Here is a 21,417-nt window from a genome sequence, read left to right as displayed (position 1 = left end):
CACCCACCCAATCCTCCAGGACTTGTGACTACCACATGGACCAATCTTCCCTGCATTACTCACTGGGCAGCCCACCTCCCATGCCAGGCCGACATTTGAAGCTCCCGGCATAGACCCTTCCACCTCATGGTCTGTGCCCTCTACTCCACTAGAATCGTTTGTACTAGATCCTATGATTGTGCACCCCAAGTGTTGCTGAACCCCCCCAGTCAACCAGACTCTGTGAATTCTCTCCCCATACCGTGGTGCCTCTCCCCCAGTGTTGATCAACCCCACCCCAGTGATCTATCCCCTCTCTCCCCTTCAACCCCAGCAGCCACAGTGTTATCCTCCTTTAGCGTACCATAGTGATATCTACTACTTGTGATCTTGTGCATGGAGTGTTTGACACCCACACACGGTTCGGTTCCCCGACAGTGAGAACCCTCCCCCAGTGTCGCCCCACAGTACATCATATGTCAGTGTAACCCTCCCCAGTGCACTCTCTCCCCCCCGAGGTCCCCGCATCCCTGTCCCCACGTGAACAGCCCCACCCTAGACTCATTAATATCCTTCCCTCCTCCCCCCCTTTCTTGCCAGTGCAGGACATTATATACTCTCGTCGTATATAATGTGTACATAGCCTAAGGTTAGCTAGGGTATCGTCCATGTCACGCAGATGCATTGTACTGGCTAGGAATCCATCTATGTCACGCAAATACCTAGACTTAAGGGTTTGAATATACATTGTCGTCCACATCACGCACATGTCATATTGGGTATACTGTACTATACTGTCCATGTGTGCTGAACATAATGTACCTGGTACTTGGCATATTTCTGAAATATTGTCTGTGACACTGTGTGGACATTACATTAGGAAGGTGTAACTCCATGTACAGGTCAGACTTGCTGAACTAGGTGGAAAGCGATTGTTGTAAAAACTATTTTAGGTCATTGTAAGTTCCTCAGTTTTGCTCATAGAACGGTGTGTGTATTTGTCTTTTAGTAATATATAAGTGTGTCTTTTGACCAGCAGTGTTTCCGTTTTCCTTCCTTGCCAGTACTGACCCGGTCGGGAACAAAGAACCCAGAACCGAAATGTGTCTGTGACCGAGGAGTCGGGACTCAAAACACGCTGCATAACAATATGTTTATCTAGCCTATGCTTAAAACCCTCAATGGAAGAGGCAACAACTACTTTATATGGTAGCTTCATCTACTACTCTATTACCAAACCAAATTCTACCTATTTCCTTACCGAAACGGAATTCTTGTGGTTTGAAACTATTACTTCTAGTTCTATCCTGTATGCTCAGTTTAAGTACCTGGCTAATATCTCCCTTATTTATTCCCTTCATCCACTTAAACACCTCAATTAAGTTTCCCCTTACTCTATGCCTCACTACTGAATGCAGACCTAGTCATGTATCATTTTTGTCATTCAACTCTACATTTTCTAACGAATTAATACCCATTCTATAGTCAGGACAACAAAATTGTACGGCGTAGTCTAAATGTGGCCTTATTATTGCTTGATAAAGTTGCAGTATTACTTTTGATGACGTACTGCTCACGTTTGTCGAAATAAATCCTAGGACCCTATTTTGCTTTACTTCACGTATAAATACACTGTTGCGTGGGTTTGAGGTCTTTACTAATCATAACTCCTAGATCTCTCTCGCTTTCCAATTTACTAATTTTTGTGTTATCTAAGCTGTATTTCATAGCTCCAATGGTCTTCCTTATATTAAGTACTTTACATTTTTCAACGTTAAATTCCATTTGCCAAGTTTTAGACCATTTGGACAGTATATGGAGGTCCTTTTGTAAGTTATGGCACTTGTCAGTCGAGTTAATGATACTCGCTATTTGTGTATCGTCGGCTAATTTGCTGAAACTGCTAGTGATTCCTACTGTAAATATATATATAATAAGGGACCGAGTACTAAACCCTGTGGTACACCGCTAGTTACTAATCCCAGTCTGACTTAGTTCTACTGTATTTGTTTATGCTCTCTATTTTCGTCCTATAAGCCAGAATTCTATCCATTTTAAGATATCGCCGTCTATACCGTGGTTCGAATCTTTCTAACTAATCTTTCGTCTGGGACCCTATCAAAAGCTTTACTAATGTTCTGATAAATAATATCGTAAGCTTTATCGCTGTCTACTGCTTCACAGACCTCCGAGAAGAACGACAACAAGTTTGTGAGGCAGGATCGTCCTTGCCTGAATCCGTGCTGACTTTCATTTATTAGATTAAATCTTTCTAAGTGTTCTCTAATCTTATTTGCTAAAATTAACTCTAGCATTTTTCCTGCTATCGACATATTGAACGATTATATGATGCAGCTGCTTTATCAACGTTTTTACAAATGGACACTACGTTTGCGGTCTTCCACGCCTCTGGAACTTCTATTGAAATTAAAGTCATTAAATAACGTTAAAAGTGACTGATATAATTCTTCATTGGTTTCTCTTAAAACTTTTGCATATATATTGGTTGGAACTGGCGATTTTTGAGGTTATAACTTATTAATTTCTTTCAGTTCGTCCTCCTTACTAATGGTTATTTTATTAAGAATATTTTCCGTATTATCATCGTAAATATTTGCTGCTTGAGGGACGAGGTCTAGATATTCCTTAGTAAATACTAATATGAAATAATTATTTAGGATTGGGCACATCTTTATCTTCACTGGTAATGTCACCTGACTGTTTTGAGAGGTCCTCTCGTATTTTTATTTTACGTAGGGTACATTTGATAAAAACCTTTGGGGTTTTCTTTCAATTCACTAGGAACCATAATTTCAAAACTTCTCTTTGTTTTCCGTACCTCGCCCTTTACTTTTCTGTTCAGATTCGCGTACCGGTGACGTAAGTGTTCCTCTCCACGTTTTATTTTTCTGTGTGTTCTTTGCCTTTGGCCTATGAGAAATTTTAATTTGTTGTTTAACCATCTTGGTTCTGAATTATTCATTCTAAACGGTTTTGAAGGGATATATCTATCTTGGCCTCTGTATATTATATTTACTAACTCATTATATTTCTCACTGGCCGAACGGTTGATTGGTAGGCTACTGGACCTGAGTTAATGTCCGTCACCTGAACTACACTCCCACTTATGACCTGACCTTCCCAAGAGCTTGGTACACATTCCCACCTGTTTCCTGCCCCTCACCTATGACCTGGGGTTCTCTACTGACCTGGCTATCCCTAAAGTAACTAGTCTCCCTATGGAATACCATTCGAAAACAAGGCCTTAATCCATCAAAACCTCCTAGACAAACATTAGGAATGGTGGAGGGATTTTCAGTAGAACAGAGGTCCCAAATAAATTTGAACTTATTTTCTTCTTTATTGCTATTATCAAGTCATCAACCAACGTCTATATCACTAATGACAATTTCTTTATTAGCTAAAACCAAAATTCATCTATTATATTATTACCTCTGTTGGGATCCCTGATATGCTAATAAAAGAAATTATCCAGTATTACCTATAGAAAGTCCTCTGACTCTGCATTCCCTGTCTGATTTCGCCAATCAATCCTTGGCAGATTAAGATCCCGTACAATTGTTACTAAGCTGGACTGTGACGCCTTCCTAATTTCCTCTCAAAGGTATTTACTATCTGCTCTACTTAATTTTGGAGATCTGTAAATAGCTCCTAAGACTAATTTCTCCCTGTTGTTACTAATTTCAACCCAGATACTTTCCATGTCTATATTTACTTGAATCTGGATTATGGGAACAGTTTAACCCGCCCCATCCCGACCACTTTTCTACCACTGATTCCCCTCAATCCCGACCATTTTTGGAAAATATTTATTTTGGCTCAAACCTCCGCTTTTGGTGAGAAACATCGAAAATTCATAGAGAAATCGCTCACCTGAGGTTTAAAATACTCGATACAGGTTGGAGTACCTCCTTACCTTACTTTGTTTTCTAACAGGCTGGCACCAAAGAAAACGAGTTCTATGGGAGGATACCTATTTCACACCACTCATAAGCAATATTTATTTATCTGCTTGGTACGAATTTATATGTAGTACAAGAGTATATTGGTTTTCTAGCAGTAATATAGGCATTATAAACATTGTTTCACTCAGTAACTCATCACCATACCTGACCTTTTTTTTGCCACATTACCTGATCATCATTTCTGACTGTTTCTTCCTCTAATGCTACGTAAAGTTTTTCCTCCACATTGTCAATGATTGGGGAATCACTCTGGCCCTGAATTTCGTACCATGGCATGACATGGCTTTACTGGCCAGGTCACTGATAACAGGTGAATTGCTGAGACAATGGCGTGCAGGGGGGGGAGAGGAGGTCATGCTGAGTAAGGCATTGTCCCTGCCTGGCATCTTGTAGAGGAAGGTGTCACGTGTATACATACCAAAAATCACTCGTGAAAATTGAAAATTGAGCAAATTAGGGATCTTGCAATTGATTCGCGTTTATGTACGTCGACGGGATTGGCAGTGACAAATTGTGTGGACGTTAAAGAACGTCGACGGGATGCCGCGGGTTAATGAATCCTTTACATAAACAGCTACCCTGCCTCTCTTCTCAGATGGTTTGACACAAAAATATTATAGCCCTTTATCTGATATTCTGCAAAAAATTTTCGAGTGTCAATATTCATCCAAGTTTTAGTAATAATGGCAATGTCTGTTTTCTCAGTACAAATTAATGCCCTCAGTTCATCCATTTTTTTTATGTAAACCCCTGCTGTTTGTGTATACACTGTCGGCTTATGATGAGTAGTTTTATCTCTACCTTGAGACTTACTATTTTGTATTTTGTTACTAACTAGGAAACACTTTACTAATATAATAATTTTTTGTACTATCACTTATCACCCCTCTATCATTGCTTGTTCTGTCCTCTATCATCGCCTGCTCATTTTGAGGTGCCTGAGTGGATGAATTTACACTAATGGTTTAACTGTTGTTCCAACTTTCGCTAGTCTTGATGCATCTATCCAAACTTGGTGATAATGATTTCTGAGTGTAGTTGCTGTGATTTCCTGTACATCTATTCCTCAGCCTCGAAAAAAAAAAAAACACACTCTGCTATCCATTTCAGACCCTATGAGGCATCGTTTTTCACAAATATGTTCTAAACAAACAGTTGGATCAATATGACATTTTGGCACAGCTTGTTTGACACCGTCCCCTAATTTATGGCACTACAGTGCATTGCCAAGTGTGTTTCATTAAGGAGTTTACTCTTGGCTTTGAAGGCGAAGCTGGCAAGAGCTGAGTAGACATTCGAACAGGGGAATGTTTTACGTGACGTAGTTGTGACGTGTATCACTCCACCACCTCTTCCTCCACTCCTGTCTTCCCTTCCCTCCCTCCTTGTCTTCCTCCTACCCCATATCCCCGCCTTCCCCCTCGTGCTCCCATCCTCCTTCTATCCTTTCTTCTCTCTGTCTGTCTGTCTGTCTGTCTGTCTCTCTCTCTCTCTCTCTCTCTCTCTCTCACTGCATTGTGCATGAGACATGAAGCCATGCACATGTTACTTGTCCATAATGGCAGATAACTCGAAAGTATATGCCACGTATGGTAGTTTTTTTTTTTTTCTGCAAACGGTTGTGATTGCTGTTCCAGCGTAACTGGCTGTTGCATAAGTGCTGTATGAGGTTTGGTGGGTAAATATATAACCATTAAAGGTTGTATATGACCCTCTTTCCCACAGGCTACGTTGTGTGTATAATGGAATGAGGTAGCTAAGGCTTGATCATTGATAGAATATTGGGTAGGAGTCAGAAAGGAATCTGGGTGGAAATGGAGCGGGGATTCAAGAGCAGAGTAAGAACGTAAAACGAAATTCAAAGGAGAAGTACATAAATAAATTACTTCTGACGTTAGGAAGACAGTGTCATACGATCAACGTTCTTGTAGACATGTGTTAAAAAGTCATTGCAGACAAAGATAGAAAGCGGATATACAGTATGATGGGTGGAGTATTAATGCAAGTAATCTAGCATATATGATATTATAATCTTCATCACAATCGAGAAACAGCTCATCCTCGTCATCGCTGTCGATGGTGATGCGGACAGGGTCCACACCTTCATGTATGTTGTCAGAAGACAAATACTCGTTTTCGAAGGCTCTGGCTCATCATACTACACCTGCCCACACCTCCTTTGTTGCACAAAGTTTAGCTACTTCTAGCCTGACCTGTAGACCTGCCCGGGTGAACTGCTGCAAAGAGGAGCGCACATACCGCTTCATGCAGTCCCACACCTGCTCTATGGCGTTAAGCTCTGGAGGCGCAGGTGGCAGTCGGACAACTTCATGATCCCATTCACGGATGATATTGTCAATCGTGTACCGTGGATCTTGCCGGTTCTTCTTGCAGAGTTGCAGAAGCTCGGGACGTGTGGCGTGTGGTGGGAAGGGGATCTTGCGGTGCTCCAGCCATTTCACCAGCTCCGCTTTGTTGGTGGTCGTGGTGGAGCAGCGACTCTCCTCTGTCAACTGGCTGTGGTAGGGCGCATTATCAAACACCAGCACCGATGGCTCAGCCAGCACCAGTAGGAGCTGCGACATGACCCAGTGGAGGAAACAGGTTGCTGTTCATTTCCCTGTGGTAGTCGCGGGTTTTGTTTTTGCAGGGAAGCACAAAAATGAGTCATTAACCCCTAAAACGCGGCTGTGTACGGGCGATCCCCCCGCTGTGGTGGGGTTGTAGCGGGGTCTGAGTACCTGTGGAAAAATATTTGCCAAAAATCATAGATTAACCCTAGAGCATTAAAATTTTTATGGCATATATTACTTACATTCAGCTTTCTCCTGAGCCACATGTTGAGCCTTCATTGACTACCAAAGGACTTGTGAAGACTTGCAAAGTTGGGTAACAAAGTCTTCACTCTCACACCTCCAGAAACCCGGTTTTCTTTCTACCACAGCCTCAATCTGTCACAGTACACTTTATACAACAACGTACAGGTTGTTTGGAATCCGTATTTGTAAATAAGAACTGAAAATAAGGCTAAAATGGACGGAGCGCACGGCCGACATGCAGCGCGGTGGCGATCTTCCCGTCAATATTGTCACATTTGCCTTTTCTCGGCAAAAAACACGTATACTCCTTTTTTTTCCATCATAGGACTTCGCAAACGTTTGCCTGTCACTATTACGGCCATAAAAATCAATGTCACTGCCAGTATTGTGGATTGGGACTGAGGAAGACCACCGCGGCGCGAGTTTATTCAGCCTTACGGCAGGCACTTTATTCTCGCTCCTGTCGGCCACTCGCACTTCATTTCTATCGCTCATTTTCACTGTATCTGTTTTTTTTTTTTGCCTTATTCATCAGTGTCACTGTCCAGTGTTATAAAAATAATATTTTATACACAAAAAACTGTCACTGTCAGAACATAGAATAGGAAAATATGCTTTCATCTTTTTACACTGGAGTGACTGTCACTCGCAATACTTATATTATTACTATGTACAATTATTTACACCAAAAAACACTGTAACTGTCAGTGCTTTTACAAGTACATACACTAATTTACACTCATCAGGCTGTCACTGTCAGCACGTAAAAGAAAACTAAACAATATTATCATTGTCACTCTCAGTATTTTTTCAAATATTTTTACCCTTATTTTCAAAATCTACTTAGGCTGTGGTAGTCAAAGAAACACGGGTAAGCACAGAGGGGAACTTTGCACTCTTTGCACTGCAAGGAGGTGCGCCTAAAGGTTCTTTCCTGCCTGGTAGTGTGGCTGCACACATGACACCTCCTCAGTGCTTTCCCCCTCTTTGCAGTGGCTGGCAGTGGCTCCAGGTGGTGTCGCTGAAGGTAGGCCATACACTGTAGGCGGTCTGGAGGTGTGTGAGGGTGGCGTTTGGGACCTGTAGAAAGCACCTGGCCGTAACGCTGAAGCAGCTGGTAGACACAAGTCTTGGAAAATCGTCTGAGAGAGTAGTTGGCTGGCTTGCCTGTTCTTGATTTTATACATGATGAAGGCGTTCAACATGCACATATCAATCAAGTGCAAGAACACCTTCCTGTACCAACGACGATTTTTCCTCAGACAGTCAATCTCTCCAATCATCATATCAGACTTGTCCACCAGCCGCATATTGACGTTATAGTCAATGACAGCATCAGGCTTCATAACAGGCTCGCCAGTCCTTCTGTCGACCTTCCCTGTTGCCAGCATTTCACCCTTGTGTACTGTGGTGAGCATGTTCACGACTCTCTTATCATGCCACCTGATCGCAAGCATCTTGTCAGATTTCTTCAGGTGCACGTCTCCCCGCTTTGACTTTTCAGCCTCGGGGAAGGCAGGGTAATGTGCCCTTTTACTTCTGACAGTGCCACAGGAGCCGACGCCGTGTTCAGAAAGGTACTTGGCGAGTTTAGGAGCGGTATAGTAATTGTCCATATACAGGACATGATTCTCGCCAAAGTACTTTTCCAAAAGCACTTTCACCACAGAACCAGAGAATCCAAGGGGGTCAGTCTTATCCAAATCGACATTGCTGGCGGTGTAAATGACGAAGTCAAGGATGAACCCCGTCTTGCAGTCGCACAGCACGAAAAACTTGATTCCAAAGCGGTGGCGTTTGCTTGGAATGTACTGGACGAACCGAAGACGGCCCCTGAACAATACCAAAGACTCGTCAATCACGACTTTCTTGAACGGGCGCAAGAACCTCGTAAACTTATCTTTGATCATGTTCAGGATTCCCCTCACTTTCCATAATGGGTCAGTTTGGGAAGGCTCATCATTGTTCGTGAAGTGAAGATAAGTCATCAGCTGCCTAAAACGATCGCGGCTCATGTATTTATTGAATATAGGTGTTGGGCACAGCTCGTCGGAAGTCCAGTATTCTTCTAACTTATGTTTCCAGTTGTGCGGCATTAGCAACATCAATCCAATAAATACAAAAAGCTCGCGGATTGTAAGTGGCACCCATGCTGCCATCCGCGACGTGGATGGCGTGGCCGCCTCACCTTCTCCTTCGCGAACTGGCGCACATTGCCCCTCGTACCTGTTTGTCTCGGTACAGATGTGCTCCATAACCTCGTCGTCAAGGAAGGCCAACAGGTAGTCAACGCATTCACCATTGTCGTCCACAGGGAAGTCAGCCTGAAGTCCACACTCACTGTCGTCAAAGGGCAGATCCTCAGGCACAAAATCTGATCCCTCTGACCATACGAAAGCATCTAGCGTTCCCTGCCTAGGCTGGGAGGTGCTTGGGGCGGCGGGGGGTGAGGCAGGTCGTGTGGGAGTGGGTGAGGCAGGCTGGGCAATAGTAGGTAAGGGAGAGGCTATCCCAGGCCGTGTTGGTGTTGTGGTGGTGGTGGTGGTGGTGGGAGGGACATTATCACTTGGGTCAAGGTCACCCGCGGTGGCGTGACTCCTGAGTTGCCTAGTGCGAGTTAGCCTAGGGGACTTAACTTTACTAACACGAACACTAGGCCTACGATAACCTCTCAAACGTAAATATGCTCTTTTACTTCCCTTTCTCGGTGGTGAAGGAGACTCCGACGACTCAGGAGACAGGACAGCAGACGAGGAGGACGAGAGAACAGGGCTGGGAGTACGTGGCGGGCTTGCGGTGGCGTGACGTGGCGTAGGGGACAATGGCGGTGAGCTGGGGTCTCCGCTCCTCTTCCTTTTTTCCCCCTTCCCATATTCGAGGCCCCTTTTCACCGGGGCCTTCCCTGTTGAGGTGCTGGGCACTGACACAGTCTCCTCCGGCACAGAAACAATCACTTCTGGGCCTGAATCAGCACTAGATTGTGTCTCTGATTCAGCCAGGCTCGACCAAACACCGACGTCACTGCCATAGTCCATTGAGGCTTTCAAAAGTTCTGAGGCTATTGCAGAGTCACTTAGCCCCTTGGTAGTTACTGGTAAAGTTTTGAAGGGGGTTGAGGTCACAAAACCCTTTTTTGGAGAACTAGAAGGCACAGAACCAGAAGAGTTCGAGTTAGACATGGTGTCACCGTGGCAGATTTGCGTGGACTGACGCTATTCTGGGGCAAACCGCGCGAAAAAATGACAGTGTGACAACTGGGGAAACAAGCGTTTCCCAATAGCAAAAAGTGCTTGCGAGATGACGGCGCAGATTGACACGTATCAGCCGTCCGCGCGTTGCCATATCGCACGACGAGGGAGGGCCGCGCATCGGTGCGTCGGTGGGTAAAAAAAATGAGACTTGGCAACAACCGAGGTCAGTAGTACAAAGGTCAAGTGTGCTAAACGTAGCTCACGGGTGGCGGGACTGATAGACAATACCAGCTGGAGCATGCTTGCCCGCGGTTATTCAAAATTAACTCAAATCGCAAACGCGACGACCCGCCGTTCTGCCCTTTGGGCCGACTGTCGCAAATGCGACGATCCGCGTTTTAGGGGTTAACGAAACTGTCGACTGTGCCACCTGCTACTACCAAAAATCGCTCCCCTTCCCCAGGTGGCACCTGACGGCTGTAGGTGGCACTACTGGCAGGCTGGGATGTGTCTACCCACTCCTTGTTGTGCTGCATGCGGGTGGTGAACCACGTCTCGTCCACGTACGCCACCTGTCTTCCCTCCTTCCGATGTCACTGGAGTGCTCATAGAGCATCAACACAGCGGCACACAACATCCAACGACTGCTTCCACACATACATTTTCCGCTGTGACATCCTGTAGCGGAACCCCACGTGCAGCACTTGCCACATAGCCGTCTCTGAGATTTTCCTCGGAATAATACCAGCCATCTTTAAATCTTCTGTCAGAATGCCAATAGTAAAGGTATCCTTGGCTGCAAACTTGGCATGAATATGGTGGCGAATGGCACAAACAGTGAAATTGTCAAAGACAGGCGGTGTGGCAGGGGGTGTCGGGGAGTCTGGCGGTGTTATGGGGGGAGTGGCTGTCCCAGGTTGTGTATCTGGCTGAGAACCCGTGCTGCACTGCACCATCAACTGCACTGCTTTTACAGTCATTCCCATGGCCTCTGCAACATGATCATAAGGCCTGTGTGGGAAAGCCAAATCTGGAGATTAGATAAAATGCTTCAAAATATAATATTTAACGAGTTTTGATATCGGTATCATGATCAAAATGGATAGCAGTGAAAGATACTGACTTTTATCTGTAACTACGAAATATAACTATGATTAATTACTTACCTATTCAGACTAATCCTCATTTTCTTAGCGCTTTTCTCATGGTTAAAGACATGGAAGAGTTGAAACGTAATTACTTCTTTGCACCCCCGCGGACATCGTAGCATGTTGGCCATGACTGAAAGCGATGAAGCACGCCATCCTCCACAGCATGTGGCTATACACCTCTGGCCGCATGCCCGTGAGTTACCACGTTAACTTTTTCACCTACCAAACACCATATAACGGTCAAACAAGGCAGAACAACGATCACGATCGTTTGCATAAACGATCCAACCATACCCGGCATATACTTTTCGGTTATCTGCCATTATAGACAAGAAATATTTGCATGGCTTCATATCTCATGTACAATGCAGTGAGAGAGAGAGGGTGAGAGAGAGAGACAGGGAGAGAGAAGAAAGGATAGAAGAAGGATGGGAGCACGAGGGGGAAGGCGGGGATACGGGGTAGGAGGAAGGCAAGGAGGGAGGAACGGGAAGACGGGAGTGGAGGGAGAGGTGGTGGAGTGATATATGTCACAACTACGTCACGTAAAAGCTTCCCCTGGTCGAATGTCTACTTGGATCTTGCCAGCTTCGCCTTCAAAGCCAAGAGTAAACTCCTTAATGAAACATTCTTGGCAATGCACTGTAGTGCCATAAATTAGGAAACGGTGTCAAACAAGCTGTGCCAAAATGTCATATTGATCCAACTGTTTGTTTAGAATATTTTTGTGAAAAACGATGCCTCATATGGTCTGAAATGGACAGTAACTCCCTACCCATCATTCCACCTAAAACAGTAACTCCCTGCCTACTAAGATGAGTTCCATCCCAACTATACATAGCACTTCGTCCATAAAACTGGTCCCAGCTGTCTTTGCAAGGTATTGCATTATCTTTGCAATACCTTTAAAGGTGGCAATTAAAACCTATTGCCCCTGCTCAACCATTCCTCCCAGGCCGCCTCCTAGGCAAAACGCCGAGTACCACAGGGGTCCCTCCCCTCTCCCTCCAGCACAACATGGTACTGCTGTCAAGTACCTCACTCTTCAGCCTACCAATACCATTGGCTCCTGCACTGAGGTACACAGTGGATTTGTCTTCACTGTCCTTCACGATATTTGAATTTTTTTTCTATCACGTTACCCACCCTGGCCCCTGAAAGACACACATGTGTAGTGAGTGGAGTATACATTGCTCTGTTTAGATATCTTACCTCGAAGTCTCCAACAATAAGAAAATTTTTCTTACCTTTCTGGATCTCAGTATATTTACCTGTATGGGAAGTTCTGTCGCCGTTCTCCTCCTCTACCTCCCTCTCTGCCTTCCCTTCACATTCGTCATGTAACGTCTCGAATGCATTTGTGGTTTTTATATCCACTTGCTTGTTAAGGGAGAACTTTGTTGCACCCTTGTGAACAAGTGTCCAACCTTCAGCCTTTCTCTCTCTCCTCCAACATCTCCAACAATGCCCTCATTTGTGACTTCTGCCTGAGAATCTGTACATCCCGCTTCAGTTTGAGAAGTTCTTCCTTTAACTCAAGGTAGTCCTTCTCAAAACTTGCAGGGGGACACAACTCTCTGTAAAGGAAGCCATCACGCACAAGAGAGAGAGAGAGAGAGAGAGAGAGAGAGAGAGAGAGAGAGAGAGAGAGAGAGAGAGAGAGAGTCATTATTTCATTACAGATTCTAGGGATCGTCTGTGGGAATCGGTACCGATGGTTGGTTCAGTGTTGGAAACTTGGCTACAAGGCAGTTGTTTTCCAATGCTGCTCACGGACAACTTAGTAGCAAATAGCACCATAAAGGTATTTGGAAAGAATACGTTAATGGATGTTAAAAAAGGCTCCATAACTGGATGAGATCATTACTTTGATAGATCAGTTCACTACCACAGCGATGGTCTCACAGATAGAATTAAGTTTTAACAATGAAAGTTTCCTTTAGTACTCAGTAACACACAGAAAACAATTTATTCTTTTATCAAAAACATTACTGTACTGTAATAAATACCTTGATAATTAGGAAGGAGGTAAAGAGAGTTAGACTGAGTGATGAAGAAGAAAGTAGGGGTATGGAAGGTAAAAATGATTGATTGCTAGTAATGAAAAGAAAGAAAGTGAACAGATTGAGAGAACACTTTAAGGAATTGTTAAACACAGGCTATAAAACTTGAGCGACTATAAGTGGCTAGGGAGTAGCTGGGATGAGGAGCGAGATAACGGAGGAATTAATCAGTAGGATGGAAGTAGTAGAAGTAATGAAGAAAGTCAAAACTGGGAAACCCCAGAAAGTGTGTGGTGAAATGCGGAAGCATGGGGGAGAGATTTTAGTGAAGTGGATATGGAAGGTGTCCAGACTGACGTGGTAGGAAGGTAGAGTCCTGGAGGATTGGAAGTCAGGAACAATTATTCCCCTCTATAAAGGAAACGGGGGAAAAGAAGTGTGTGGTAATCATAGTGACATTTGTCTTCTAGGCGTAATAGGAAAATTATATGGTAGTATACTTATTGGCCTAGTTAGAAAAATAACAGAGGAATGAGTTAGAGAAGAACAGAGAGGTTTTAGGAGATTGGATTGTGTACTGTAAATCAGACATTCGTCCTAAGATCTTCAGTGGAAAAGTTTCTATAAAGAGAAACAAGTTGTATATGACCTTCATGGATCTGGAGAAAGCATAAGGCTGAGTGGATAGACTAGGAATGTGGAAAATATTAAGAATATATGGAGTCACTGGGAAGCTGCTGAATGCCGTGAAGAGTATGTATGAGGGCGCTAAGGTTGCAATATGTGTGGAACGTGGACTGAGTATACTTTTTCTCTGAATGTTGGATTAAAACAAAGATTTATCATGTATCCATGGTAGTTCAATCTGTGTGGATGGAGTTATAAAAGAGATACAAGTTAGGGCAGTGGATATTGGAGAGGTCCTAATGAGAGAGGGCAGCGTCTGGAAACTTCCTGTTCTATTATTTGGAGATAATACTGTATTGTTAAAAGCAGACGAAGGGGAATTACAAGGCTTGGTGATTGAGCCTAGGAGAAACGGAATCTAAAGGTGAATGCTGGGAAGAGTACATTTGTGGTCTTCGAAAGAAATAAAGTCACTGAATGCACAGTGAGGCTGGATGATATAGAAATGGAAAATGTGAGTTTGTTAAAGTACTTAGGTAGCGTGATGAGTAAGGATGGAAATTTAGGGGATGAAGTCCATGAAAAGGTACAACAGGGAAGGAAGATCCCTGATTCTTAGAAAGCAGTGATATGGAGTAGGAAAGTGAGCATGAAGGTAAAAATGCCTCTGTAAGACAGGATTGTGATATCAACTCTAATGCATGGAAGTGAAACTTGAAACTTGTTGGAATGGCACAAGTCAAGAGTGAGAGCAGTGGAAATGAGTTACCTGAGAGGAGCATGTGGAGTTACATGGAAAGACAGACTGACTAATGAGAAAGTGAAGGAACATTGTGGTGTGGATGTGGATGTGATAAAAAGATTTAGGAGAAATACAAGGAGGTGGTTTGCCCATGTGGAAAAGATGGGGAGCGAGAGCCTGACGAGGAGAGTGTATGTGAGTGAGGTGGAGGGGGGAAGAGGGAGGGGGAGACCAAGGGTGAGATGGAGGGATGGGGTGGAGAGGTGTATGAGAGAGGAGGTTAGAGCTGGGGAAAGGCAGCAAAATGGCCAAGGACAAAGCAACATGTAACCGATTTGTTAGTTGCCTTGCCTTGCGGGTTCAGACGTTTGGCTATAGATAGATAGAGAGATAATTTATAAGAAATTTTAAAGTAATAATACACTTTCCTCGCCAGCTTCTTAACCGTATGAAAACTAATTTATTTTACATAGTTATATACAGCTTTTTATTAGAGTATTGGTGATGTTGGAGCAGCACGGGGTTTGGGTGTGTTCGAGGTGGGTGTGGACAGCCAAGACACTAACATGACTCAGGCACAGCTCTCCCTGGTGGTCAGCCAGGCTCGTCAGGTAGGTCACTTACATTTTTGCTCAGCTGGGAAGGTCACTCTAACACTTCTGTTGTGACGGGTAGGTCACTCTCATATAACTCTTGAGGTGGTCAGTTATTCTCTCATTACTACTGAGGTGGGTTCGCCACTCTCACATTACTGCTTAGGAGGGTAGTTCACTCTCACATTACTGAGGAGGCAGGTAGGTTACAGCGTCGATTCGATGAGGAACCGGCTGAGTGTGAGTGTGGAGGATCGAGAGAGATTCTCACATTACTGGTGAGGTGTATAGGTCAATTTTACATTACTGCAGAGGCAGGTAGGTCACTCTTACTTCACTACTGAGCTGGGTAGGTTATTCTTAAGTTAATGCTAAGGTGGGTTGGTCAGCCTCATTACTGCTGGGGCAGGTACGTCACACAGCTAACTTGTACATGGTGACGTCAGCAGCTGCGGCAGGTGTCGTGGTGCGTTATGGTGGTGGTGGTGAGTGACGACCCAGCCTTCCTCACTGCCTTCGCCGATTGGTCCCTCAATGGCCGGCTCCTGGTGTGGTCAACAAGGCTCCTGGTGGTCACTCGCCTGCCCAGGAAAGATCTCAGGGCTCTACTCGTATCCCACTGGACATTTTCCATGATGAACACCTTGGTTGTAAATGATGAAACCTCAGCATCTGACAAACAGTAAGTTATTCAGCAACCAAGAACGTACCTCTAATGCCAAAATTTCAATTTGTAGTTGTTTTGTAGGATGCCACGTATTTGAAAGTGGCGTATGCTTACCTTTTTTTTTTTTTTTTTTTTGCCATAAAAATAAAATTGATTAAATCCTTTGTCAAGGTTATACCAATATTGACCTTGTGTATTATACCTTTCCTTCTTCAACTCTTAAACATTCTAATCTTTTTTAATCATTTATCTTAGCTCACACAACCCTTCTTAGCTTCCTGTGCCTCACAAAGAGCTTCTATTCAAAATGTTAAATAAATTGCCAGCGCTATCAGTCTTACATTATCAATCTACAATAAGTGTAGATCTACTCAAGCTCCCTAAACAGGGCTTCAGTCACCATCGGTTAAAATCCTGTTCATCATTATATCTCCAATAGCTTCAGAATGTAGTTACCTTAGTATTATGCTCACGTCAGTCTTAACCCCTAAACCTTGGGGAACTTACAAGCCTAGCAGTTCTCGTATGCATTTTTTCCTTGAAAGTAGGCTTTTTCAACTAGTCATAGCTGCATAATTCAGTTAAAGACCAGATTATTCATCTGTCCATCATCTTTCCTTTGAAAATGTCCACAGGTCGGCTCTAGGTGGACGCACTGTAGGGATAGGAGGTGATGAATGTAGTTAATTTAGTGAGTCACAAAAGGATGTGTTTGTACGGGGGCGAGTCGGTAGTTACAGCCCACAGCCCACCCCCCCAGCCTGGGGCAGAGATTCCGTGCTCGCATAAACTCATGCTCCCCCTTGCCCCACTTGTCCTTGAAACTTTTCTCCACTGCCCCCGGCCACTGCCACATGAATGAATCATCATCCCTTGTACGTTTGGCTAACTCAGTTTATTTGCCTAATTTTTTCGTTTATTCAGAGTGACAATGTGTATTACAGTGTGTTGGAAGGGAAAGAGAAAACAAATTCCAAGGTTTATTATACAAGACTTGCCATTACAACTACCTTTACTTGCTCTGTGAGTACGTTTTCTGTGTAGCATAAGATCACCTAGGCTATCCCTGTGGTCATGTCCATTTCTAACACACGTTTTTTTTTTTTCTAAAGCACTTAGTTGGCTAAGTTCTTGCTGCAAGAGAGGAACTGCACACAAAAAATACTAGTTTACTATCACAACAAACCCAGTTTCCATGTATGATGCACTATATTGCAGCAGTACCTTTCTTAATGCAAGATAAAAAAAACACTACAAGCCAGCAAATTGCTTCCTCTAAGCAAAAATAAATACACGATAATAGATTCCCAAATTCAAGATCTGTTAAAGATGCTTGGACACACTGTGTTTAAAAGACTGGAGGTCATAGGCAGTAGGGAATACAGACAGAAGAAGACAGTTCTAGAGCTGACCTGCACACATAAAGTACTGGCATTAACAGTTAATTCTTGCATTAGAGGGCTGGGGAGAAAAGGGATAGGAGTTTATGTCTACACTGGTGCTGCCTGCCTGCCATAGTGGTTAAGGGATGCAAGCAGAGAAATTCAGAGAACCAATGACCATTGAACTAACGATAGAAAGGATATAATGATGCAACAGCACGGCAAAAGAGAGAGGGGTTAAAGGCAGCCAGTAAGAGGAGGAGAGCTGAGATGAAAAGTCTTTGACTTTACATTGTTGTATGTGGGGCGCCTCCCCACACATTAAAGTAGTGGTGTACACATAGACAAATAAAACCACTGTTTAAAGTCAACAACTGTGCAGGAGTAAAGAAGGTACAAAGTCAACACAGCACACCTAATCACATAGAAGCAGATTTTATAAAGGGAGGTAATTATGATCTTTCCAAGATAAATCCCGAGAGAATGAAACCCTAAATATGTTCAAAGATGATGCAAGATTGAGTTGGGTATTGTTAAAAATTAGAGACTATTCCTATGGTAGATTTTAATGGGACGAAAGATGTAAGGACTGGGTTTTCGATGCATTAAAAACAAGATTACTTTTACCCGAATCAGAAGTGTGATTCAAGGCAGATATTAAGTGTGCCATAGACTCGTCTCATATTTTTTGAAATATCTATTGTAAATGTCATATTCATTAAGTGCATGCCAGTGTATGCATACTTAGTATATATTAGTGTTAAAAACTGTATTTTCATTTTTATTTTAGTGACACCGTGAAAAAGGTGCTTTTCAATCGTTTGCACTTTGTTTACAAATTCGAATTTGTTTTGATATGTTTTGCGAACGGCCACCTCGTCACAGACTCACAACCACGGACTCAAGGCCAAGATGACAGGTGATCGAGGTACAGTATCGTATTTCAGTATATCTATAGTATTTTATTACATGTATGCTTGTAGTACAGTATGTGAATGATGTATCATGATATTAAGACTTAGTTGAAGAAGACCTATTCTGTTTGATTACTGATTAATGCTGTTATAAGAAGTTAAATGTTTGAACTTGTTTCTTAGACAAAGAAATCATTACTTTTCAGTTTTGCGAGAATGACTGGGATTGAACAGAATAAAAGAAATAAAGATGCCAAGAAAGAATCCTGGTAGTTTCCCTGTAAAGCCCGTTGACTTAGCCCTCTGAGACAGTAAAACTCGGTCAGGGTAAAACTCGTCCTTCAAAGCAAAATTGCAAGCACAGCACATGGGGGCCTGCAGTATGAACAAAGAATGAGGTGACCACAAGAATTCCTTCAACCAACAAAAGCAACAGATGGGTGCAGAGGATTTCCCTGATGAATGTGCCAATCCCTGATGAATAAAACATTCCTGGTTGCCTGACAGTGACTTCTAGAACTTCTGTGTGCAAGTTGCTGACAATGTAGAACTGGTCTGTGCCCACCACTGAAAACTCTTCATTCTCCAAGCTTCACCTACAGCCAGAGGTAACTTTCGACTACAAATTAGTATACATTGAATGTTAGTCTTGAGTTCATATTAGGTACAGTATAATAATAGTTGCAAAATGAGTTATACTAAACAAGCTGTAAGTGACCTGCTCCAGTCTACTGAGGCAAATGAGGAAGCCATAAATGACTGTCTCCAGTCTACTGAGGCAAATGAGGAAATGAAGAGTACCAGACAAAGGTCTTTAACAGAGAAAGGGCATGAGTACCAAATAACACAGTGTTCAAAGAGGTTAGCATCATCAACGCAAGCATAGACAAAATTAGTAAAGGAAATATTGTCACGTATGAATGATGTAAGTTTGGATCAGCTTAAAGATCATGCAAATGAAGAACAGGTGCAGTTTAATGAAGTAGTAAATGCATTTCATAAGTTAATGGAAGCAAATCTAAGCTTACAAGTAAAATTGTCACAGGAGTTAGTGGAAGAAAAAGAAGTGCACACCACCTGTATAATGAGAATCGACAATAAACTAAATGAATTGATGCAGAACACAGAAGCAGTAAGTAAAGCTCCCAAGGATTCACAGTCTGTTAGGTCACAAATGAGTAAAGCATCCAAGTGCTCACAGTCTGTTAGGTCACAAAGTACTAAAACTTCAAGGCACTCTCATTGCACTAGTAGATCTTATTCAAGCACCACAAAAAGAGAACAGTTAAATGCTAAACTAGCTAGGCTGAAAGTTGAGCAGCAGTTTCAAGAAATGGAAATAGAACATCAGAAATTCTTGCATGAAAAGGAAATGAAGTATAAGAAACTACTTCTAAGTAAAGATCTAGCTGCAACTCAAGCTGAGCTAAATGCTGTAAATTCAGTGGAAGATCCTTTAGATTTAACTGAGAGTGATGATGAGCTAGATAGTAAAGAACAGCATCTTCAAAAATTCTTTGAATCACAAGGACTGACAGAAGGTGAGAAAATCACACCTAGCATATCAAAACCGAAAGTGACTGGCAAAGATTCATCTGTTTCTGCCATGGGTGAATTAGAGAGAGAAGTGTCCAAACTAAATCAGACATTCTTGCAGGTGAGTCCAAAGCATAACCCACATGCTAAGAGTTTTGAACCAGAATCAGAATTAAAACAGTCACAGGCATCAGGTAAGCATGATACATCAAGTTAGTCAGTGGACATGAATATAATAAAAAGTGTGGTAGATATTTTGTCATCCAAAAACACCACAAGTGAACTGCCTCGCCCTGAGCCAGAGATTTTCAAAGGATATTTATTAGAGTTTCCATCCTGGATAAAGTTTTTTGAAATATTCATAGAGCCACGAGTCACCAATCCAGCAGAGAAACTTTTCTACCTAGGGAGGTACACTGATGGGGAAGCCAAGGAAGCTATTAGAGGACTTTTGTGTACCTATAATGAAGAAGCTTTCAGTAAGGCTAAAAGTATACTAAAAGACAGATTTGGCAATGAGTTCACAGTTGCGAATGCTTATAGAAGAATGGTGAATGAGTGGCCAAGGATCTCAATTAATGATGGTCAAGCACTGCAGAAATTATTTGACTTCTTGCAGAACTGTTTGACAATAACGAACTCAACAAATTTCCTTAATGTTCTAAGTGATCCTCAAGAAAATAGCAAAATCTTACAGAAGTTTCCCCCACATTTAATTGATAGATGGAATTCAGTAGTCCATACCTGGTTCTCCACACGTGTAGAGTACCCTCCATTTTATGCCTTTTGTCAATTCATAGCAGATGAGGCAAAGAAAGCTTGTCATCCAATCTCATCCTATAGTGCAGTAATGGCAATGAGTCAATGGCATAACATAGCTGCTTCAAAGGGAAAGAAGGAAGGTAAAGCAGAAACAAACAGATTTGGGGTAAAAAGTCTTGTAGCCAACACAACTGGAGTGAAAGAAACAGACACACAAAAGGATCAAAGGGACAAGGGTGACAAGAAACAAAGGACTCAAAAGGACAAGGATGACAAGAATCAAAACATTAAAAGGCCACAGCGTATCTACTGCAAAGAAGAACATGAACTGGACACATGTAAAAGGTTCAGTGAGCTTAGCAATAAGGACAAGGTAGAATATGTACAGAAGTCATTTATCTGCAGGGGTTGTCTAAAGTATGAACATATAATAAAAAACTGCAAAAGAAGGAAAGTATGTACAGTATGTAAGAGACGTCATTCAACATCTCTTCATGAAGCCATACTTGAAAGAATTAAAGAGAAGGAAACTGAGAAATCACAACAGTCCAAGACAACAGAGGACAATGCTGTCTCAAAGAGAATTAAAATCAACAGGTCATTTGTAGGAGATACACACAGCATGATTGTTCCAGTGTGGCTGCACCACAGCAGTGATGCGTCAAACAGAGTCTTGGTTTATGCTTTATTAGATGATCAGTCTGACGTTTGCTTTATTAAAGGGACTACTCTAGATAAAGTTAAAGCGACTGGACCACAAGTACACCTGCAGTTGGCTACTGTGATGAGAGAAGATACTGTGCTTTGTACCAAAGTACAAGGGCTTGTGGTAATGGGAGTTTATGAACAGAAAGAAGTGTTCCTTCCTTATACATACTCTAGAGAACATAGGCCTATACCAGCCAGACGAGATCAGATACCAAGACCCGAGACTGCAAACAATTGGCCTCATTTGAAAGGAATAGCAGCCAAACTGATGCCATATGACTCTAACGTAGAAATTGGTCTCATCATAGGACTCAGCTGTACTAAAGCACCGAAGCCAAAGGAAATTATCCCAGGAAA

At 42.8% G+C, this 21,417-nt stretch overlaps 1 protein-coding gene across 1 annotated transcript; it reads right to left on the bottom strand.

Moving 5' to 3' along the window:
• Positions 1–6,118: 6,118 nt before the first annotated feature.
• Positions 6,119–6,550, bottom strand: LOC145395816 (uncharacterized). The gene has a single exon (XM_080269348.1). It carries the CDS (start codon positions 6,548–6,550, stop codon positions 6,119–6,121), a length of 432 nt encoding a protein of 143 aa, XP_080125474.1.
• Positions 6,551–21,417: the final 14,867 nt, after the last annotated feature.

Source organism: Coenobita brevimanus, chromosome 33 (genome assembly GCF_032717465.1).
Source record: "Coenobita brevimanus isolate Jiangsu-jjx chromosome 33, ASM3271746v2, whole genome shotgun sequence".
NCBI classification, from domain to species: domain Eukaryota; kingdom Metazoa; phylum Arthropoda; class Malacostraca; order Decapoda; family Coenobitidae; genus Coenobita; species Coenobita brevimanus.
The sequence above is the reverse complement of the archived record's forward strand: the minus strand, read 5'-3'. Positions and strand labels throughout refer to the sequence as shown.

Coding starts and splice junctions, on each gene's coding strand:
- LOC145395816 (XM_080269348.1), bottom strand. CDS start 6,550: ATGTCGCAGCTCCTACTGGTGCTGGCTGAGCCATCGGTGCTGGTGTTT.